Below are 24,649 nucleotides of genomic sequence, written 5' to 3'. Positions count from 1 at the left end.
AAATAGTGTGCTTTTTTTCTTTAAACTCAACCTTTTCTGTTCTTCTCTGTCCCAACCTGTTTGTTTAGGAACAGTTTGTAGCCATGTTTTAACTTCATAATAGCATGTTAGTTTTTTTCCATCATATTTTGCAGTAAACTGTAGTGCTGATCTACATTTCTCCACCAGTCCACTATGGAAACCTCTGGAAAACCTCTCTATACAGACACCAGTACAACAAGGATTATGCACTCCCGTATTACACACTAACAGTGTAACACAGACACATATGCACACACAGATGCCCACGCTCACTACTTTACCCAAACAATTTGTTCAAATAATAATGACACCAAACAGAACACTACAGAAACTGATCAAAAACAAAGCTGCGAGAAAATAACGAGCGTTGCTGCTACAGAATTTATCAGATTACTGTGCAATGATTAAGTGTATCGAATATCCAATTAAATCAATTGATTCTGAGTGCAGTCCTGGCTATTGACAGTTATTGATCAGTATGTGCACAGGTCAATACAAAATAAAGTCACAATGCACCAAACACAGTCTGTGGTCACTACAGCAACAGGACATGCAGGTCAACGCATGGCTGGTTGCTCGAGGTGACAAAAGGGCAACCAACACAGGCAATCAATCGCCACAGCAACCCAAACACAGGCCAACCAATCAACTTACAACAATGCGAGAGGAAGGGGGGGTCGGGGCTTTATCGGTCACTAGGCAACCATTGCCATAGCGATGGGGTCCTCGTGTATTATGATTGGACGGAAGGATCTTGGGTGAGGTAAGTTGCCGTTTCAGGAAAAGATCAAAACAGCAGGAAAGAAAATAAATAAGATTGTGAAAGAAAATAAAAAAGGAAAACAATATTTTAGTATTTTCACTTTTCCTGAGTTGATTAAGTTGCTTCATATGAGTAACCCAACTTATATTATCCACTGATATGTCATGTTAAGCTTCTTTTTTTCAACTTTAACTATTAATTAGCATTTCAGTGTCAAAGCTACCTCCTTCTCCATGTTTTTTTCTCTCACTAACCTAATTTTATCCTCCTGCTCCCCCCCAACATACAACACCTCACTTCTCTTCATGTCATGTCACTCAGCACCTCCTAGCCGCCACCTCACCTCTCATTATTTCTTCTTCTTCCTCCTCTCAGTTGTCACTTAGTATGGGCGGTTAGCATCTTTGGGCCTCTTGAGCTGCACTTTCAGTCTTTTCATGCCGATCTGGAAGCCGTTCATGGCCTGAATGGCGGCCTGAGCGCTGGCTGGGTTGTCAAAACTCACAAATCCTGCAAGGAGAAAAAGAAAATGCATTTTAATTGAAACTCTCCTCCATGCCGTCCCACAATATCTTATGCTCGACAAAGTCACCCCCTCACTCGTCCTTTCCTTTCTCCGATACATCTGCTCTTCCCTTTCCCTCCCCCTTTCTCCCCCGTCTGTGAGTCTCACCGAAGCATTTGCTCTGGTTGGTGGCACGGTCAACAAACACCTTCGCTGAGATGACATTGCCAAAGGGCAGGAACATCTGCAGCATCTCAGAGTCACTGAACTCCTGAGGCAGGTGGTAGATGAAGATGTTACAGCCCTCTGGACCTGAGACACACACATACACACACACACCACACACACACACATTAGACAGAGTGTGATAAATGATCTCAGGCTGTGAAAGCCTCGTGATAAACAACTTTAAATAAGCTCATTGGAGAGAGGGGTGTGGCCCCAGACAGACAGGAAGTCACATCACCTTCTCTCTGCTGCTGTTGCTGGGGCTGCTGGTGTTGCTGGGCAACCAGTGTTGGCTGCTGGGGGAACGGCTGCCCGACCAATCCGTAAGCAGCAGGATACGCCGCTATTGGGAGAGACGATAATAAAATCTGATTGGGTAAAAACAACAGGTGGCAACATAGAAGCGTCCAATAGAGTCATTTCGTCAGAATGGGAACGTCTCCTGCTGAAGGTGAAAACTATTAACTCAAACAGTTGAAAGGAGCAAGTCTGCTTAACAATGACATTGTTGTGTCTGGTATGCACACATTACAGTCCACCTTCACTCCACAGGTATGAATCACATATACAGAATGATTAACTTGAACAAGTATGATTAGCTTTATCACATATTACCAGCCATTAATGTGTGTCACAATGAGATCAGATAAATCATAACAAAATTAATTCAATCACTTGCCCTTGAAACATTTCCACCCTTAGAATGATGGCAGTCAAACTGAAAGCAGACACCTGGACCTTCTTGTTCCACATTCTATCCTGATTTAACCTGCTGCACGAGCCGTCTGCTTATCTACACATTAATATTAATTTCTCATAACGTAATGTGGACATAGACATTTGCAATTAACATGGCCAAAAGAGGACGTGATTTTCAAAGCAACACAGGTGTGTTTATTTTCTTTTATATATGTCTGTCCATATACCACCCCCACACACAGTGAGAACGTAACCATTCTTCTGACCTTGTGCGCTTGTTTCCTATTTGCACATTTGCCTGGTAGTACGCACTGTGTATGTAGTAAGCATTTGTCACATCAGCTTGAGGTGCTTGGGCATTTGAGCTTTCTACCAGTTTGTCTGTATGACACATTAGCCTGCCTATTAAACAACAAACTGCCTTTTAACCAGTGTTGTAAAAAGTAGCCAAAAGTCACACTTGAGTTAAAGTAAAGTGTCTGATGAGCCCTTTGTACAGATCGAGTATACTATACACTTTATGTGCAGCTTGCTAAAAGTTAATATACATATTTGAAGAATCCAGGCAGCATTTTAATCTGTCTATACACTAACCTGTGTAGTGCTGCATGCCTGCGTACGCCTGCTGTAGGGGGTCCAGGGCTGCTGGACTCTGAGCTGGAAAAACAGTAAGAATAAAAAAGAAAATAATATAAATCTTTTGAATGTCTCATTTGCCACAGTCCATATATCTGTATACTTCTTTGTATTTTTATCAAAATACCTTGATATGGGTGAACGCCGTTGGTGTATAGTGCTTCTGTTGCTTGTTGTCCATTAGTGGGGGCTGGGACGCTGCTGTAACCATTCACTCCTATTGGAGGGAGAGCTGACACAGGCGTTGCTGCAATAGTTGGTGGAGTGTTTGTACCTACAGACACAGATCACACCCCAGATAATGAGTCTCCATATGACTACATCTTCAAATCCCTTTATTACACCCGTTATTCATCATTCATGCAATTATCTTGCTATAACTGTGCAAAATACTGTTAAAAACATGAATATCTAAGTGCTAAGTGTGTGTGAGCCTACCCGAGGACGGCGTGATGGGTGTAATGGGTGTGGCGATGATTCCGTTGGCATTGAGCGCCGCCATCTGCTGCATCTGTACGGCGGCAACTGTTGCCACAGGAGACAAGTACGCTGACTGGGCGACCAGGGCCTGCTGTTGGACAAGCTGTAGACAGGGAAGGAAGCAGAGAGAGAGAGAGGAAGGGGATGTAGAGGGAGGAAGAGAGGAGGGGAGTGAGGGAGAGAGAGAAGACAAAGAGACGGTTAAATGGATATGGGAAAAAGAGAGAGAGGGACAAAGAGGGAGAAAAAACGAGAGGAAGGGACAGGGAGAGGGAGTGATGGAGGAACAGATGAATAGAGATCTAATTACAAGGCCATTATGTCCTGAGTCAGTGGGTTAATGGTTGTGTGTTGCGGGAAAGCTAATGCCAGATGACGTATGTTCTGTTGTCTGTGTAACAACATTACCCCCAATTAGACCACTGATAGCCTCTTCAAACTTATTACATCCTTTCATAAGCACAGCACTCCCCTTACAAACTTAGTGTGTATATGTGCGTGCAGCACAGTGAGTGTTTGTGCATGCATATGTGTGTGTGCTGCTTGCCTGTGCATTAACCGCCTGCGTGTAGGCGTTGTAGGCGGGGAAGTTGAGGGTCATCGGGCTGAAGATACCGAGCTGGGAGGCCACCTGCTGCATCCTCCTCAGCCCCCGCTCCTTCTCTGTGTCGGCGAACTTCACCACCAGACTGGACGACGCTCCCTGTGTGGAGAAAGATAATGTAGTCACAAGTAATGTTATGTGTTAATGGGGCTGAACTCCATCTTTATCATTCGTTTTCTCTATTCACTTAATCCTTTGAAATGGGGCTTAGGATTTCAGGATATAATATAGAGGATGCCCAGTAGCCAGGATTCTAATATTTGGATTTTTAAAAACATTTTATTTTTCACTTTATCCAGTTTTATTTTCTATACATTTTATTTCCAAACATGTCTGTCCTGCAAAATACATGTATTTTCCAAACACTTTTAACATTTTATAAGCTAAGAAAAATCATTTTCAGCATTGTGACAATGCATTTTCAGATAAATCAGTGTGTTTTTCAGTTTTTTATTCAGACAAAGACACTGGAGAATTTTCTCAATTTTCTTTCCTCGGCACATGCCAGGAATAATATTATGACAGGTAAATAATCAATCCTTTATTTGTTTGTTTTATTTATTGGGCTAAGCAAGTCAAATTTAATGTATAGTGTCCCAAAAATACTCTGGAATCAGACTGTAATCAATGTAGAACTCCCTCCAAGTTCCTAAAAACCCAATTTCCCAAAAAGGAAATATATATGATATGACCTTTGGTCCTCAGTGGTAGCTACAGCCCTGCCCAGGACAGGACCAAAGCAGACAGATGCTTATATTATTTACATTTTACTCATAGTAAAATTGAACTCCCCCATGTAACTTATATTCATGTCTTTGGAAGGCCATGCAACCATTATTTAGTATGTGCTTGTGTGTCTGTCTGCAACTTACAGGCATTGTGCGGCTTCCATGCAAGCTGTTGATGGCAGCCTGGGCTTCAGCGTGTCCTTGAAATTTTACAAAAGCGCAGCCTGCAACCAAACAGAGTCAGTCCGTCAGTTACAGCACACAGACTGTATTACATTACAAAGTATGTACAAGTAAATGAAATAAGGTTGTTTGCATGCGTGCACGAGCGCATGTACTATACGTGTTTTACCTTTGCTGGTGCCGTCGGGTCCTCTCAACACAGTACACTCGTCTATGCTGCCGAAGGGCTCAAACAGCCTTCTGACGTCCTCATCGCTCTGTTGCTTCCCCAGCATGCCCACAAACAACTTCCTGTCCTCTGAGAGACCAAGGACAAGTGGAAGAATGAAGTAAACAAAATCAACTTTCGTCACACCTCTGTTGATAAGCCTAGAGAATTTGTGCTCTCTTGGAAGCTACCATTTGTGTCCACCAGGGAGCAGTATCGACTGCAGAGAGTGATAATAGGGGAGGGAGTGGATAGACTGTGATTTGAATGTGTGTGTATTTACTTAAAGCACGAGTCCAAGTAAGCTGCCAAACACCCCGTCGACTACTTTCCATCTCTAACTGATTCAACTTGACACCTACCATTCCCTCTGTATGTGTGTAACTGTGTTCAGGTGCGTGTCTCACCTCCTCTGCCCTCGCTGTCAGCTGGTTTCACCTGGATTGGCCGATTCATCTGAGGAAACAAACAAGAAGGAACATCAACACAGATGGTCAACACAAACATGTCTCTCTCTGTCCAATTGTCTTAGCACAGGACATCTCTTTAGGATCAACTCCACTCACAGTAAACAGCCTCTTGACATTTGTTTCCTGGTTTTAGATACGTTTCATCTATCTTTTTACAAGGACAATGCCCATTAATCATCATTTCTGTAAATGTGCCAGCAGACTCATTTTGAAATGAGAAACTGGAAGATAAAACTACTGTAAGAGTACAGTATGACAAATGAAAATACATCACATTCAAAGTTACTGACCTCCATTATATATCTTAAAAAACAGTAAAATGGTTTAATTTTGTATCATCATCTGTACTGACAAATGTTCCAACGTGTGATAGTAAGGCTTTTGAATTTTTTTTAAACTTGAAATGCTGAACTGACGTGGGTGGGGGAGTGTATGTGTGTGTTAAGGTTTGTCCATGTGTCTTTTAAACGCTGATAAATTAAGGTTAGCAGGTGACAGGTGTGACTGAACTTTGTCCCTGGTAGCTCTATTTCTGTGTCAAAACACACACAACCTTATTATCTCTGATTTCTCTCTCTTACACACACACACTCCCATGGCACGCACACATACACACATACAGAATGGAGGGGGGGATTGAGAAGTGACAAGATTAAGAATGCAGGCCAGTTGATCTGGATTACAGAAGAACTACGGATTAGATGAGGGACAAGAGTAGATTGAGATAGAGAGAAGAGCGAGGCGGGGGCTGGGGGGGTGTAGATATTGTAGTGGGATGAGATGACAAGTGTGTGAAGGGAACAGGCGCAGTCAGCTAAAAATAAAAGGATGGAGAAGGAGATGGAGATAGAGAGAGGCCTGGGGGACCCCGACTGACTTCGACCGACTGAAAGGGCAGGTGGAAGGCCAAGAGGAACCCAGGGAGTGAATGGAAGTGCTGGAAAAAGAAGCATTACATGAGGAGTGAGACAGGGAGACAGAGTGGGAGGATGAAAGCGGAGCTGCCCCTGAGAGGATGATTCAAAAAGAATAGAGGGAGAAAGAGGGGGAGGACAGGGGCGTGATTCAGTCGTGACTCTGACTCTATCGAAAGAATGTCACGACTACAGAGATTCACCGCCTAGAGTGCTAATGCATGCATGCAAACACACGTCTTGAAGGGCCTCTCCACGCATGCACTATGTACAGACACACAGGTTTGTCACACACACACAGAAAGGCACACGGAAACATGCTACACACAGTGCTTAGTCATAGCACTGAGGCAATGAGACAGAGTGTTAATGCCAGAGGGATGGGGTGGGGGAGGAGAAGGGCTGCAGAATGATGGCGATGAAAAGAGGCAAGAAGTGCAAGGAAGGGAGAGAAGAAAAATGGATGGATCTAGAGAGGATGGATGGAGCGAGGAGGGATTGAAGGGAGTGACATTGATACACAAGGCAAAGCCAAAAAAGACGAAAAAAGCAGCGTGTGTGGGGTGGACACTCCTTTTTCCAATCCAAGCTTTGAAATGTCGCAAAGAAAAACAACCGGCTTATATTTTTTTAATAAACATTGTTATCAGTCAGGCTCAGATTTAAAGTTCCTCACGCCTCTGCTGCAACAAAGCATAAAATGTACTAATTAACACCTTGTCTCACTGCCAGTCAAAATGAGTTGGTTGAATTAGATATATCTCTTATCTATGAGAAGACAGGGAGGAGAAAAACTCACAAGGGAAGAACAGGGGATGAGAAAAGGGACAGAGAGGAGGAGGCGGAGGGTGGAGAGGGAAGGGAAAGGGAGGGGATGAGAAGGAAGAATGGAGAAAGGTCCCAGTGGGGTGTTAAGGCAATGTAATGAAGCTGGTAATTGAGGAGAGGGCAGCGCAGAGAGAGACTGGTCCATACATTTGATTAATCAGCTCTTAGCTGTCACCACAAAGCTATTGATCTAAGGCAAGGCCATCACACACCATCAGGAGACACACAAACCAGCACAGATGCAAGCACATCTGTACATAAAACACGAGCACTCACACACACAACATCTGCAAAGGAAGGAGAGATGTACATTTTTAACCCCTTCACCTTTATTGTCTTTACAGAAACTACACACACAACACACACACCGCCCTCACAGTCTTCACACTGTCAATACACCCATCCATCCATCAACCCATCCATCCATCCATCATATCCCAGCCCTGGTGCTATTGCTGTCCATCCACACTGCCATCCATCTTGCACTATCAACTCATCGATCAGTCCCGTCTTGTTCATTGATTTCGGGCCGTGTTGTAGAGCAGGCTGATTGTAGCAAGATTTGTGTCCACTAACCCTTTCTCTATCCTTCTATCCATCCATCACCTCTTCCATTTCTTCCCTCATTAGGCCTATTCAAGCTCATCCCCTTGCCCATAAAACAGAGTGAAGAGAAGCACCTAATGATTACAAACTACCGCTTATCAATCAGTGCTTATCAGCTTCTAAATATGTGTGTGTGTGTTTGCTTAAACTGCACTGACCTGTTGATCATTTAAAGTAACCACATCATATAAATTTAATGTAATGCATTAAGACTTGGAGAAGATGGAGAGATGCAATAGAAGACAGCAGGTGAGAGGCACACACTGCTGCTACAAAGACAACACAATGGCATCGGAAAACTGGCATGGCAACAGACTGGTTGTCATGGCAATCATATGACGGCACACTGAGTAGGTAAACAAGGATGCTGGTTGCCAAGGGCGACTGCTGTGCTCTTCTGGTAAACAAAGAATTTGAGAGTGCTTCGCTAGCTTTCCTCTTCCCATCTCTCTCTGAGTTGATGTAACACAGGAGAAATGAGCACTGAGTATTAGAAAAAATGTACGAGGACAGAGAATTTATGAGAATTACGTAGAGATAGGGGCAGTATCCAGAGGAAGACGTATGTGTGATTTGGCTCCAAGCAAGAGAGGGAGAGGGAGAAGGTGAAGGAACTGAATCTATATTGTAGCAGAGTAATTAAAATTCCCTTGAGCCTGAGAGAAAAATGCAAATAAAGTACAGTCCCTGCTAGTCGGTCACACTGTACTCTGTCTTTCTCTCTTCCATTACTCCAACACACATGAACAGTCGCACGCTCCTTTCAACTCAAATTATGCTCTAATTACTCACGTTCCAATTAAGACTTAATCAACAGTAACCATCTGCAAACGTGCGCACGTACAAGGAGCTGGCTCCGTACTGTAGCAGCGCGGTTTGATCCGTCCTGCTGCATACTAAGAAGCCCTCGCTGAGAGTTTCTGTATCTCTGAGGAATGCGAATTCGTATATGTGAGCAGCGGCGCGGCCATGCATGAGGCCGAGATCTGTGATATATGATCGTGTGTGAGCTCGCATGACCACTCGCACTCAGTCGAGGCACGTCCACTTGTACACGCATGACCGAACCCTGCATGCAAACACAACTCCATTTACATGCTGTGGTGCCAACACAAATACACACACAGTACATGTCAATCACATATGCACTCAGACACACACACTCACACACACTTTTCTCCACTCCCAGAGCACCCGCCCTTCTGTGCACACAGAGACAAACACATACTACACACATACAGTTAATCTTACTCCCTGCAGTAATGCAGAGAGGATTGTGCCAGGATTAGGGGATATTAAATCCTTGGATTATCCAATCAAATCGTATTCGACCCCCTCCCCCACCCACGCAATATCAGTGGAACAAACCATTGCACCACATCATGAGGGCAGGGGGAAGTGTGTGTATGTAAATGTGTGTGTACACGCACTATTTGGAACATGGATTAAACTTCAGTGTTGAATCAATGTTATCATTCTGGTCTTTTGATTCTTTTTTGGCCACCAAAACACTGGAGGGCAACTCTCCACAAATGTTCCTACAAACAGAAATATAAAACTGATTACAGTGCACAGCATGACAACAGACAATGCTGTGTGTGTGTGTGTGTGTGTGTGTGTGTGTGTGTGTGTGTGTGTGTGTGGAAAGACACACAAACACTCTCTTTTCATATCTCTCTTCCTCTCACACACTAACGCACACACACCCTTCCCCCTTCAATCTCCCTCTGGAACACTCCATCCACACAATTTCAGATGTCCATTTTCCAGAGTGCACAAGAAAGGAAAACTATTTTTATCCCTACTCCACGATCTGGCATTATTTCTCCCTCTTCCTCTCCCCCATCCTCGATTCCCCTCTTTCCACTCTCAACTTCATAATCCCCCCTACACCCTGCCTGATGACACAGGCATCTTTGGCTTTTTTATCTTTTTCCATCCGTTCCCTCATCTCTCTCTCCCTCTGCTCTCACATTCACTTTTTTCTCCATCACTGCTGTAACATGCCTTGCGGGCATGCAAACTCATTATCATCAGTGTTGTGAATCCTTATGTTGATTTGGCAAAACCAAAATTGAGCTAAATAGCAGCACTGTTCATCCCATATTTGTCTCTCTTAAAAACATTGTTTTACAGAAAAATACATTAATGTTACATATAATTCGGCCTTGATTTTGAACTGGGCAAAAAACCTACTTTGGTACCTAAAAGTACAGTTTCATGCTGATTAGTGCAAAGTCATGTAGTAGAGACACTATTGATTAGAAGAAGTCTATTGTTTCCTCTCCAGTATAAGTGGAGTGGCTCTCTGACTCTGCATGGATTTATACTAGAGCAATATTCACAAATAAAACATCATTATATTTCTGATTGAATAGCTTGATGATTTTGGGTATAACTGATAGTGTTTTTGGCATAAACTGACAAAAGAGTTTGACAAACAATAATCTGTGGTATGAATTAAAGTTGTCAGGATATTATCTATCTATCTATCTATCTATCTGATCGTAGATTGGATTTCTTTACGTACTTTACTTTCGATACAATTGAATGCATATATTATATTGTATTAAAGACATGGTATTGAAAAAGCATAAAATTATTGATACTGCTGACAATCTTAGTGTGGATATGATTATCATGCAGGTAGGGACATTTGTTTTTATTTGAACTAAGCCAGAATGTTCTCAAAGGTTTAACACTTTTAGCCGATTTAGATAAATCATTTAAAATGGCAAATTCCCAGTGTGAATATTTTCAGTTATATGACTATGACTATGACAATTATATAAATATCTAACAATGGTATATTGGACAAGCTAAGAGATTTTAAGCAGTTGTACTGGGCTCTGGCAATGTATGATGGACATATTTCACCATTTTCTGACGTTTTATAAACCAAACAATTAATCAATGAATCAAGAACAAAATAGGTACATTAAACTATAATATAATAATAATTAGTTTCAGCCCTACTTTCAACACTTAACACAATAATCCAGTAAGAGACTGATTATCAGTGCTTCTTCTACAGTATATATTGGCTTTATTGTGTGTAAGAACAGTCAATAAAGGCTGTGCTTTTATATCCTGTGTTTACATTTCAGGCAGGATATTGAAGCATGCAACAGTGTGTGTGGCTCCCTGGTGAACGGCTCTCATTCACAGCTGGATGAAGACATCGAGATGAAACAGCGAGTGCGAGCGGGAAGGTGGAGCAGCCCAGCTCCACCCCGCCTCTCTTTCTCTATCACACCACGCTAGGCTTTGCATCCCCCAGGTTACCTAGCAACCTGGCATCTCGCTCAGCTCCGTTGCCTGGCGACGGGGGCCTGCAACCATAATACAGGCCCCTGAGCGGCCCATCCCCCTGCTCTCATCCCTCCATCCTCTGTCTCTCTCTCATTCCATTCTTCACACCTGAGAAGCCTGCCCTCCTTCTCCTACACTCAATACTTTATCTGGCAGTTAACCCTTCATCAGCCTCTCCACTGGAGCATGGATTACCAACATATTCTCCTCTCTCGCTCCCTCTCTTTCTGTCTTTATCACTCTCCATAGTAATGGCATCAAACCATGCATAAAGCAGAACTAACTACCCTGTTGATCCCTATAATATTATGTTTTTGTCAAACCCCAATGAGAGCATTCTGCATGCAGCACTGGAGCACTCACTGAAATTTGATCCTTTGGATTTAGTCCAACATAATCCAACAGCACTATAGCGGATAACTGTTAGACCTATGCACTTGGACCTTCTTTCTATTTTAGGGAGTGTAAGTCCTTTGGGAAATGAGCTGGTGAATTAAAAAGGCTGCTCAAAGCCATACAAATTCATGATTGCAAAAATCTCATATTCAGTGAGATTACATTCAATGCAGCGCCAGTGACACGTTTCTGGATGCTCAGATAGTTACAGCGCAGGATCCAAAATAATGCAGGCAAGCCAAACATGCAAATGGCCTGCATGCTCTTGTGGAGGCATAATCAGAAGTAAAAATAGACTAATACTGACTCTGTTTTTGCATGCACCATGGGAGAAAAATAAATTAATACTGGCATGTTTTTTAAATTTTATTTCAACTCGCATCTATTTTATTGAGGAGCTAGTCATAAGTAAGGCTATATAAATGTCATGTGTGTCTATTTTAATGTCATCACCCTAAAAGCATTTTTAAATTCAATGAAATGAAGCGATTCATTTCATTAAATGTGTTTGGTTTTTTTTTATCAAATGTAATTTCATCAATGAATATAACTTGTTTTTGTGGTATGAGAGTGATGACGTAGATACAGAATCTGATCTTTTTTGTAAGTAATCACCTATATTGTATTTTTTGTGATTTTTGTTATAAAAATGTAATTAATTGGGCTGTTAGATGTTGATGTTAGGTGCTGTTAAAACAGGCATGTCTCTTCTTGAACTACTGCTTACAGCCCTACTCAAAAGTCATATTTACAATTTCTAGAAAGTACTGTTTGGCTACACTCACTCACCAACATGATAGAAATTTGATTTCAATCCATACAGACCATGTTTAGCTTGCCTTGTAAATTTTGATAAATTAGCTGCTGTCTCCTCTTAACTCTTTATGAATCTAAATTTTTTCTTCTCCTCAATATATTTTGTGTCAGGGACAAAGAAAGCAGCTTATAATTGATAAAAGACATTTTTTCGAGTATTCAAAATATAGAAGGTATAAAGTTTCTATCTTATCAATTAAAAGTTATTCCTAAATATTACGTAAAATGTGATCAAACTGTACACACACAGTGAAGAAGCACATGCAATCTTACATTCAACAGCTAAAAATGTGTTGCAAAATACAAATCTACGTGAACCAAACAAAAACATTATTTTGACAAAACCTTAAACCTAAATCCCTTCCTACTCTGCATGTACCCACATTCGTGCATTATTAAAACAAGCAAGGCTTAACTCACTCATTGACAAACCAAAGCAGACAAGAGCTACACAAGCCCTGTTGTCCTGTTCTCTTATCTTCTGTTGTTGGACAGAGCATTGTGAAGTGTGCTGATCTACAATAGTGTGATTTGGTTGAATAAAGCTCCAGATTTGCCGTGTGGTCAGTGTGAAAAGGCCATAATCTCGACAGCAGATTGAAGTGTGGTTAAAGAGGAGACCTCAGAACGGAGGTCACACCCCAGGTGCAACTAAAATCCTGTCATCCCCTCGCCCCCCTAATCACATACACACACATATACGTATATATACACACACACGTATGCAGACACACAGCAGTGGCCCCCTCTGACAGATGTCTCTGTTTAAACTGACAGAAGTGCGCCCTGACTCCCTCCCACTCCTCCACCACCCAGAAAAACCCCTTTCTTCCACGCACCACCCGCCTGCCCCTTCCTCCACGCTCATTATGGCAAACTTTTGTCTTGTTTCCTCCTTCTCTCTAACCCGACCTCCCCTGCTCCTCCCCTGTCTCACCCTACCCCCTCCCTGTCTATACACCCCTATTCATGCCAAACCTCTTCATGGCCCTCCTCGACCACTCTTAACCCCCCCACCCCCCCCTTTTTTTTTTCATTCAGACGGATTCACACACTCATTCACCCCCTGTGTATGGGCCCAGCTCTATACGTCTATCTCAGTGCAGACGTATAAATTTACATTCTAAGACAAGGTGTCTGGATTTCAGGCTTTAAGTTTTACTTAAACAGTCTCACATGGAGAGTAGCAAACTCACCAACATCAATGATTTTCATAATGTAGCCTAAATTGCAGAGGATTGTTTTTTATGTTTTTGTTTAACTTGAAATGCAGGTTTGAGGAACTTATTTTTGCTCATATTTACACAGAAAAAAATGTCTAAAATGTGCAAAAAAGTACAATTTAATCTACAAAATGTGTGATACAGATGTGAAATTAAATATAAGACAAGGCTCCAATTTTGCCTCTAACATAATGTGGTCGTTTTTGTCCTCTCCACTGGTGACATATTCAGGTCATCGAGGGTTTGCAAACACTTAATCTGGCTACATCTTTCAACTGAATGTAAACTCGGAGAGTTCAGTCCCTGTATGCATTTGATGGCTCTCAAAATACACCAAAAGCAGCTCAATAAAATCTGTGATTAGGAATGGAAATGAAAGGCTGAATGTTACAGTAACTGATGTAAAAAGGGTGAGATGTTTGCCTTATCATCTGGCACTGGAAATCCACGATCAAAGCAAGTGCAAATGCTGAGATCTGGGCATCTGTTAAGGTCACTGCATTTAAGTGATTTTTTGGCACACTCTGCTCTCTGGCACTTGTTTTCTTCCTTAAAAACTCAAAAACATAAATGAAAGACACCCTCTAATCAGTCAAATTAAACTACTGCAGTGTGTAATATCTATCTTTTAATGTCTGTTTTAAATATAAGGATTTTACCTCTGGGCATTCCCAAATTCATTACCTTAAGTGTACAGCTTGCAGTAAGCCATGTGTGAATCGAGGATTTAAATGGGCACACTAAAGCGGCCCATGCTGTGCTTCACTCAAGGTCTGGACCCAGCTTTAAGTTGCGGGAACAGAGCATGTATCAGATGCAATAATGATGACTGATAATTGCAACTTAACAGTTCCTTTCATTCTATGAATGTGGAAACTGGGCCCTGCAGATTTTTGTAGCTGGCTGGATTTACAAAACAGATGGCATGTGATATAGACTCAGCTCAACTTCAGGCTACTTTAATGCACAGCATCTGAGAAACACAGATTTGGCAGCGAACAGTCACATAACCTGGTAATCATGTGTCCACACAAACATAATTTTTCCAAACTGGCAAAGATACAAATGTTTGTGTGTGTGTATGTGGTGTGTGTGTATGTGTGTGTGTGTGTGTGTGTGTGTGTGCGCGCGCGCGCGCGTGTGTGTGTGTATGCGTGTCAAGCCTTAAAGAGGCAGGCGCTCTCCAGGGTCAGGCTTTTATGAGGCTATGATTAGATTCTGCCTCAATTTTGTGGTGAAATATGAGGCAGGCACTCTTTCTCTGTCCATGTTGCATGCACATATGCACTCACATGCGGACACACATACGGGCATACGCATACATCACAAGCGCTCACACACAGGCACACACACACAGCTAAGACTTTTGTTTAAAACAAACTAGCTAAATCCCCCTTGGTCTTAGCTATACACAACCCCACACTAACACCCCTCTTGCCTGCATCCCCCCTCTGTATCACTCTCTCCGGCTCCTCCTCAGTCTCTCTACTGCTCACTTACACACACATAAACACATACACACACACACACACACACACACACACACACACACACACACACACACACACACACACACTTGATTCTACACCTGTCCCTCTACTCCCTTTCCATCCCACACACAGTGAGGATAAAAATAGAGAAACAGCACGAGGGAGGGAGGGGGGAGCGATACACATCACAAACCCCATCAGGCGGGGAGAGATAGAGGCAGAGGGATGGCAAGGAAGAGACGGAGAGAAAATGAAAGAGAGTGAGAGAGAGAGAGAGAGAGAGAGAGAGAGAGAGAGAGTGAGCTGGGGTCTGTTCTAAATTGAAAGTGCAGCAGTAAGCAGTGAAGGGGAATAGTAAACAGTGCTGCTGACCACATAAATATGCTAAATTAGCCTACAAAGTCGCCCTAGTGGATAATTGCTCATCATAGCTTTGCCCCATAGGGAGGCTGCCTGCCAGGCATCTTAGATTCCACATGGAAACACACACAGAACATACACAACATGCACACATTACACGCCCTGAGAGGATCTGATAAACATCAACTACGAGCGCTGGATGATGGACACATGAGAAGATGGGGCCTAACTTCACAGTCATCCTCCACACACTACAGACAGACCAGAGGGACAGGCAAATTTGGATTGTGAACCAAAATTTCATGTTTCATGTGATGTTTATTTCTAAGACATGTTTTGCTTTCCTTTAAGAATCAAGTGATAAAACACTAACTGTAAAGAAGTGGCAGTGAGTGAGTCCCTGTGAGTCCATACTGTGCATGTAAATAAATACAGCCTTTTCAGTGCGGGACATAAATAACAAATTCACTCTTTCTCTCTCCGGTCCACGCTCAATAAAATACATTACAGCCCCCGTCATGTTTGCATGATCCAGCAGTAACACTGGCACTACTCCAATTTATCGGCCTAAGAACGCTGTGCATTAAATCAATATCACTACTGTAAAGTTTTATTATATTTTAATAAGTGTATCGATCTTCTGCTCTATCAGTTATTGTTAACTACTTGTCCTGTGAAGTCTCTTCTGCCTTTTTAATAATTCATTAGGCATAAAGTGCAACATGGGAAGTACAATGTATGTCTGTCTAAGTGTGTGTGTGTGTGTGTGTGTGTGCACGCGCGCGTGTGTGAGCATGTGTGTAGGCCTCGTTTTGGCTCTAATCAAAGAACAGGGAGCAGAGTGCTGCCTGGAGAGCAGTGAAGCATGACAACACACACCTGGTAAGCTGCTTATCACACTTTAATTTCACCTACACTGAGATCTGCGGATGCCAGGGTGACCAAACAGATGTGCATGGAGTGTGTTTGTGTGTGCGATTGTGCACATGCACGTGTGTATATGTACTAACACTTGCGTCTGAAGTAGAGCAAAGATGAAGGGAGAGATAAACTGGGAGAAGAGAGTGCAGATTAAATGAGAGAGAGATATCAACGGCAAAGAACAAAAGGAAAAGATGAGGGGAGAGATAAGAGAGGAAATACAGCGGCAGTAGCCTTGGGAGAGATAGAGTGATGGATAGATAGAGAGAGGAGGGAGGTACGAGGTTAAAATCTAAACAGGCCCGGAGTGCAGTGTGGCCTGAGAGAGAGGGAGGATGGATTGGAGGGGTAGGATAAAGCAAGGACAGTTTTGTATGAATGACTACTGTAAATTCAGTTTGTGCACGAGTGTGCATTTGTACATTTTTGGCAGGAGTGTGTTAGTATGCAAAGTCTTTCTATGCTGTGTGTCTGTGAGTGTCCCCTATGCAGTTCCATTTGTAATTGTTATCAGGAGTACAAATGTCCCTTTTTGCTTAAATAAAGACAAACAAACAAAGATATACAAGCTAGCAATGTTAACAAAAATCATTCTAAAGCTACTATAGTGCTCATATAGTGGCTACTGCTGTAATAATGTTGAACCCAGATGCATAATAAACACCAAAGGCTGGCAAAAAATGAAGTAAACTCATTCTGAATCCAAACTTCCCTCTGTCACCATTCTGTCAAATGCTTTGTGCTACATAACTGTGGTCCAAACACTCATGTGGGGTGTCGTGTCCTTCTAATGTTTCTCCTGGAGGGAAATAAGTTTTACAGCTCTGAGACCAGCCACTCTGAATTTGTTGACAAAAGGCTGAGCCCTGACCTCTGATCTTGTGCACAGGCTGGCGACCTACCACCACCAAACTCTGCATTAAAAAGACAGTCCATTGTACAACATATACAACATGTAAATTAAGGTAAATGAATACATGGAATGGCTCATGATGCTTATTTGTATTATTTACATGTTTATTTGGCGTCTATGCATCAACAACGTGAAACCAAAAATAGAGCAGTTGTTGGATTAGTCCATTAAAAATGTAAAATGTTTGCTGGTTGATACAATACAAAATGAAGAGTCTTTGGGCTTTGGACTTGTTTGGATGAAAGAAGCAATTCAAAGACTTTGGGCTCTGAAAAATGTAAAAAAAATGCTCATCACAATTTCTCAAACATTTTATAGACTAAATGATTAAACTATTAATAAGCAGATTAATTGACAATGAAAATATTTGTTAGTTGCAGAGCCCGACTAATATATTGGTTGGCCGATATTGGCCTGTGACAGGTATATTGGTATTGGCTGGAATGTTATCCGATATGTGCTGGTATGAAAACTTTTTTTTGATATAATGCAGAAAAGACACTTGGGGTAAATTACAATAATTAAATTCCCAGTGAAGTTCACTGTTTCAGTGCACTGATTTAATTTTAGGCGATCAAGTTTACTGATAAAACTGTAAATGATCCTGCCTCCATTACATATCTTTGTCACAAGTGTTTGAGAACCACATTTGAGTGATCATTGCAAAAAGATGTGTGTATATTGGCTGATGTAGCGCTATTGGATTTTTTTTACCCACTAATATTGGTATCTGCATTTGTCCCATAAATCAAGGATCAGTCAGGCTCTAGTTAGTTGTATTCTTAAACATAAATGACATTAATAGATGTAATGTTTACCTCACTGCACATCTCCCTCATTATTCCCACTTGGAGCAATCCCTGCATGCAAATACGAATGAGATTTTCAATTTTCAAGTACAAATTAGCACTGATATGCGACAGCTAAAACACTAGCTCTTTCGTGTGCTTGCATCTCAGAGGGAATCTCTGCACCGGATCTAATACGCCAAAACATCTGTGTGCTACAGTGGGACTTTTTGGTGGTTCCACTGTTAAATTTCTACTGTGACTAATATAATGTAACTCTCTCCCTCTCTTCATATCACGCTCCCTCTGTGCTTCTCTCTCCCTCTCTGTGTCCAAATTAAACACAAGGCGCAGGACACTCTGATAAGGCCATCTGTTCATCTCTCCCTCTCTGTCTCTCTCTCTGTCTGTCTGTCTCTCAATCCCTCTGTCCTTTTTCTCATTTCCCCTGCTGAATCTAGTGGGGGGGTGGGGGGGGTGGGGGCATTTAGGGTATAGTTTCTCTGCAATTGTGTGTGTGTGTTTGTCTGCTTCCTTTCATTCCTCTACTGGCTGGTTGGAAGTGTTAAATCAGCGTTAAATCCCATCAGCGAGTGACAGACGGAAGCAGCAAGAGCACTCTGTAGCATCGGACTTGTCAACCAAACATTTGAATTGCTTAGCCATGGCGTAAGAGAAACACATCTGTATGAGTGTGTGGATGCTACAGTTCTATTAAAGTTGTATGAGGCGCCTGATGTTCCACTGGTACCCACAATTAAGAGCGATCCTGAGATTCAAGACTACCATGCGCACACATGCCCGAGATCTGACTATGAAAATGAGTTTGTGAGAAACTAATCATGCAGCTTAACAAGTGGAGCCGGGGATGAAGGGGAGAGGGGGGAGGAGAGGGAGGAGACGGGGGTGTGAAACGGTCAAAAGGGTCAACTAATCAAGAGGAGGGGAAACGAGACGAGGGGTAGAGGAACTGCGAGAGGGTGGAGGAGGGAGATGGAGAGAGAGAGAGAGAGAGAGAGAGAGAGAGAGACTGACGTTGAGGACTTAGAAGAAGGGTTACCATAAATGACTGTGAAATGAGAATCCGAGGAGGAAGCGTGAGTGTGCAGCGAGGGAAAAAAATGAGTATAAGACAGCAGGACGGGAAAAGAAGGGGGGGATGAAAGAGGGATACCATGAAGAGATTTTAGAGAGGGAAAAGGAGCGAGGCGATGAAAGGGTTGGGGGTAGCGAAGAGAACATTCTGTAATATTCTACTGGTGCAGAGAAACTGGGGGGATGTGAAGGGAGGAGTTGAACAGAGGACAGAGGGGATTTGAGGAAAAGAAGAGATAAAATTGAGTGAGGGAAAGCATGGAGGGTTTGGGGGGATAAAAGGATGAATAAGGAAGAGATGAAAAAGCAATTCTTAGGGAAAGAAAAGAACGGGACAATGGAAAGATGTGTGAAAGAGAAAGAGAGAAGTCATCTGAAGTCTTTTCTAAATCCTGTCAAAGAAGGCCATAGGCAGGGATGAGGAGGAAGACACACAGGATGGAGAGAGGGTATAGACAGGTAGTGGAAAGTGGTAGAAGGGAGGTGTTGCACTGTGTAGTGGCCTTCAAACTGAAATATAGCCATCAAGATAATACTTTGGAATTATTTAGAGAGATTATATTTGGAATTATCCTTTAGAAAATGAAATAAAACTGTCAAACTCAAGCAATAGTCGACATACTCAAGTGATTAACCGGGTCGTTTATGGGAACTAAACATTCGTGAGGTGTCTGAGGAAAGGAAAGCATTCGTGGAAAAACTGTGTACATAACTACAATTTACTATTATTCATCAATCAATTCACTGATCTCAGACAAACACGCTTAGTGAGATCTTTGTCGGATAATTTTTCATATTCTTGCGAGAACTTTACACTGAATTTCAACTGAAACTGGACACAATAAGTGACGATATCTCTTTCATTAAAACCTCAAAGTGGAAGGTTGGATACTCCAAATCGAGGAAACAGTAATGTCGCTCATTAACAGTCCGAGCTTATTGAAAACGCAGCACACGATAGCCACACCCTCGTTTCAGCACAAGTCCTTCCTCTGGGGAGCGGTGCTTCTGATTGTTGTGTGCTGGCTCTTTAGTAAATCTCTACCGCTAATGAGTATCCTCCCTGCAAATGTTTCCTCCATGTGTCCAGAATATTCATCACAATTTATCTCGAGATTCACTGCTCCTGCAACAAGCCTGTTATTGATGTCCTCAACGGGAAAGGAAAGTAAAATCCAGCAGAGATACGAGTCAAAAACGGAGGTCAGCACGAGAGGGAGGAACAAGACACAGCAGACAGTGGAAAGGTGATTTTTGCAGAAAGGTCAGACTCCTTAAGAGGCCCTAATTGGATTCATGTCATTATCAACATGCTGTGTTAGTAAGCATGAGTGTATGTGTGAGTGTGGAGGCCTTCCCCAGCTGCGTGGAACAGCATGCATATTTTCAATATGTACGTATGCAGGGATTTGTGTTTGTGTGTGTCAGAACATTTCCCCTCCCCCAAAGCCTTTTCTTCAGTCTCTCCTCCAACCATTTTCTCACAGAGATCTTATCAACACACCAGCTTGCAGAGAAGGTGCAGGTACTGAAACTCTGATCGGTGGCAGAAGATAGAGACAGGCTCAGAGATGTCGAAGTTAAATTTCCCATAATATTGTAACTGCTGCAAATCAGAGTTAAGATAAGGTAAAGGAAAATGTCATTTCTACAAAATATACTATACTTTCACAGCACCCACTTTTGGCTGTGTGGTAGTGTTAAAAAAAGGCTAGGCTTAAAATCCAAAATGTTCCAAAACAGATACTGTAAAAATCCCTTTTTAACTGCAGCGGAAACCAGGTCAGAGTGAAAAAAAGAGAGAGAGAGAGAGGGAGGGAGCGACAGAGAGGTACAGCCTAAGAGACAGACGCAGATCTCGCACAGTGGCCCATCCATAATGAACAGTGTCCTACCCCAGCCCAGCCGCAGCACACGATCCCTCACAAGAGAGACTTAGGGAGACTGGGACGAGACAAAGGGGAACGGCCACATTAATTACACACACTCTCTAGGCGGGAGCTATCACCAGAGGGTAACGGAGGGAGCGACAGAGAGCCGGAGAGAGATAGAGAAATGGAGATGATAATGCTCATGGAGAACCCTGGTGTGTCTCCGGTGAGAGAGGGAGTGTTTGTCCTTAGCAGCAAGACGCCTGCTGGCTGCTGAGTTATGTCACAGTGCTACTAATGGGACCTGAGCACAGACACACCGATCTGAGGCCACTTGTGTGTGTGTGTGTGTGTGTGTGTGTGTGTGTGTGTGTGTGTGTGTGTGTGTGTGTGTGTCTGTGTGTGTGCGTGTGCGTGTGTATTCAAGGTAGATGGCAGCGTCTGTGTATGTAAGTGGGGGAGGGGGCACTTGTGATATGAATTTATGTGCAAGCTTGTGTGCATTGTTGCATAAGTGTGAAGTGTATACTGTCTAGGGATATATGTGTGTGTGTGTCTCTTTGTGGTGTTTACTTACCCCTGGTAGTGTTTTCTGCTCGTGTAGAGCGCTCTGGGCTTTCAGTGCCGACTCTCTCGCACAGTACGTCAGAAACGCACATCCTGTCAGATAGAGAGAGACAGAGAAAGAGAAGAAATAGAAGGGAGAGGAGTAAAGGTAGGAAAGGTCAGTGAGTTGCTCTAATATTTGTCTTTCTTTGTCTCTCACAAAAACATACACAATCACACACCATTTAAATCATTTAAATGTCTCCTTTTCTGATGTCTTCCCTGATTACTGCTCACCTATTCTGGGTTATCACTGGGCTAACTGTGCGAGGGAATTAAAAATATATAAATTCATGCACTGTAACTAAACTTGACAACACCAGATGATACACTCTAGAGCAGAGAAGGACACTCCACGGCACGGCACATTTCAGAACGGCACGGCACGAGTCAGCACACATGACAGCACCACAGACGTGTGCGCGGGGCTAACAAGGCCTTGCAGGCTGGGCACAGTCAGGTTTCCTGCCCTAAACCAACCACTATGCATGCCTCACGATCACTCCAAAATACACTCCCCCTCTTTTTTCCTATGTGCTGTACCTGTCTCTGTGTGTGTGAGGGAGGGGTAGGTAGCAGAGCTGGCTGGCCAGAGCTGTTTACTACACCTGTCACCAGCACTAAGACAACAAGATTAGCAGCAGGTTAGCATCCGGTGACATCTCAGACAGACTTACGTAGATTCAGAGTAAAGAAGAGAAGATTTGACGATAAGAAAGGAAACATTCACACACAGAGTACATGCCATAAGATGAGAAATAAAACAGAAAGACAGGACGCACATAAGCACACACAGGAAAGCACACAGCTCACACACACACACACGGACACACATACATCTTATGGTCCATCTCATTGCTTTTAAGAGGGGCTTACTGTGGCCGTGGGGATTCTCAAAACAACAGATTCTTTCCCCTGTGTCACCCAGGCTTACAGGCCCATTACACTGATTGGAGCATACAGCCTAATCTGGTTCACAACACACAGGACCCCAGGTCAGTGTGTGTGCGTGAGTTTGCGAGAAAGAGAAAGAGAGTGTGTGTTTGCTACAGTTTATTAACGATCTATTGTTAGGCAGGGACATTATTTAGAGCCTCCTAATCATTAACATGATTAGGGGACTCTCAACTCTATATACTATATAGTACAAACCTATTTATCACTGTTGAAAACTTGGCAAGAGACAGTTAAATTTGTGGATTAGTTACTTTGGTGTGCTTACAATACGGAATTTGTTCCAAATAGATCTGATGATTGATTTCAAAAGTGGATCACAAAAGGCCTCCCTAATTAATATCCAGAGCTTTTATTCCTCACCAAAAAAATGGTCTGGAACGAAATGATTTCTACAGATACCTTCAAGTTCAGCATTAATTCAAGCAGAACCTAGGTGTAGCTTCAGAAACAGGAAAGACAGGAATCATGAAAATGTTCTTGTAACACGTTATAAGATTATCTCCATAATGTATAATGGCATTCTCCAGTAAGAGGGGCGGGAGAAGGAGGGAAATTTTAATATTTCAGAGGAGGGCTGGAGAAGACTATGTCAGATACAATGAAATGTAACTAGTTCAACTACATGGTGAGGATTCTGTTACGCCCTCGCAAACAACATCAGGAAAGGGATCGTAGACTATGTGGGATAAATGACACCAACCACCATTTTTGAGGAATTGCCAGGTTATTGTGCCTTTTTGGCAGGAGATGCATGAAGATATTAATAAAGTGTGTGGAGTCAACGTTCTTTCTAGGCTTTTTTGATTTTTGGGGGGTGACATCTCACTTGACAGGGGAAATATCAATCTTAAGGAGCTGACACCAAGCAAAAAAAAGTGGCTAAAATCAGAGCCACCCACCATTGATGAATGGATAGAAATAATATTTCAAATCTGTACTATTAAGGATGGAAAGGTTGTCATTTCCCCTCAAAGTCCAAAAAGATTTTTTTTTTCTGATACTGAAATTGAGAGAGTACATTAAACCTATGAGGTCAGGCTTGACTTGATAGAATAAATAAGTAAGAATATAATGTGATTTATATTATTTCATTGCTTCTTTCAGCTCGCTCTTTAATCATTTTTTCCCCATTTTCTCTCCTTCAACTCTTTGTTGTATCTAAGGTGAGCTCTTACGCTTCCCATGTAAAATCATAAATAATTTAAGTTAATGTGATAAAAGAAAGCCTTTGGAAGAGCAGGGCTGTAAAATGGTGATCAAACTTACTGCAAAATGTACTGTTTTCAGTGTGTTCAAAGCTTTGTGAATCTATTTGCAAGAATAATGATACTGTGTAATATGATGAATGTAAAATACGTGTTTTTCCAAGATGAAAATAAAATTAGAAAAACTCATGCGTAGGCCTGTTTTTAATTCACAGCATATTTGCAGTAACTAGGTTGTTCGCCTGTCTTCATGATCTCGCTTTGCAGTGTTAACAGGAGCCAGAGACGAGAGCAGGTGTGACAGTTTCCATGGTGACATGTGACACTCAGCGCAGGAAAATCCGCCCATCTATCTGCCTTACTGTCACACATCTACCTATCTACTATCATGCAATCTTTTCATCTTTCTATCTGTCCTTTTGACCATCTATGTTTAAGCTGCATTACAATGACAAGACCTACCTTTGTGCATGCCTGTGTATTTGTCCTTAATCACAGTTAGCTCATAGATCTTGCCAAACTGCTCAAAGATAGGCTTGAGGTCCTTCTCTTCCAGATTCCGAGGAATCTGCCCCACGAACAGCTTGATGGCGTCGGCCTCCTTCATCAGGACAGAGTGGAGAGGACGACTGGGTACTGCAGGGGCTGAGGGGCGAACAGATCAGGAGCAGGTATCCCTGGAGAGGAGCAATGAATGTTGGATGAGTCTTTAGGTCACAGTTGGGGAAATCACCAAAAATACAATAACAGCAAGATTAGTGATCCTAAAAATTGGTACTTTAGTGGCTCATGGTATGTTTTTGGTATAAAATAATGAGTTCAT

The 24,649-nt window shown here is 42.4% G+C and overlaps 1 protein-coding gene across 11 annotated transcripts; it reads right to left on the bottom strand.

Moving 5' to 3' along the window:
* Nucleotides 1-1,166: 1,166 nt before the first annotated feature.
* On the bottom strand, nucleotides 1,167-24,436 carry LOC141011824 (CUGBP Elav-like family member 3). 11 transcript variants are annotated; one of them, XM_073485131.1, is made up of 13 exons: nucleotides 24,289-24,436; nucleotides 21,636-21,718; nucleotides 5,454-5,511; nucleotides 5,017-5,145; nucleotides 4,809-4,888; nucleotides 3,892-4,035; nucleotides 3,291-3,435; nucleotides 2,980-3,126; nucleotides 2,811-2,873; nucleotides 2,287-2,289; nucleotides 1,756-1,860; nucleotides 1,518-1,601; nucleotides 1,167-1,294 (listed from the first exon to the last, which is right to left on the bottom strand). In XM_073485131.1, exons 1-13 carry the CDS (start codon nucleotides 24,431-24,433, stop codon nucleotides 1,167-1,169), a joined length of 1,314 nt encoding a protein of 437 aa, XP_073341232.1. In that variant the 5' UTR covers nucleotides 24,434-24,436. The 11 variants fall into 11 exon arrangements, with proteins under 11 accessions (XP_073341232.1, XP_073341233.1, XP_073341230.1 ...); XM_073485132.1 differs by having other exon boundaries at nucleotides 5,463-5,511; XM_073485129.1 differs by lacking the exon at nucleotides 2,287-2,289.
* Nucleotides 24,437-24,649: the final 213 nt, after the last annotated feature.

Source organism: Pagrus major, chromosome 17 (genome assembly GCF_040436345.1).
Source record: "Pagrus major chromosome 17, Pma_NU_1.0".
NCBI classification, from domain to species: Eukaryota; Metazoa; Chordata; class Actinopteri; order Spariformes; family Sparidae; genus Pagrus; species Pagrus major.
The sequence above is the reverse complement of the archived record's forward strand: the minus strand, read 5'-3'. Positions and strand labels throughout refer to the sequence as shown.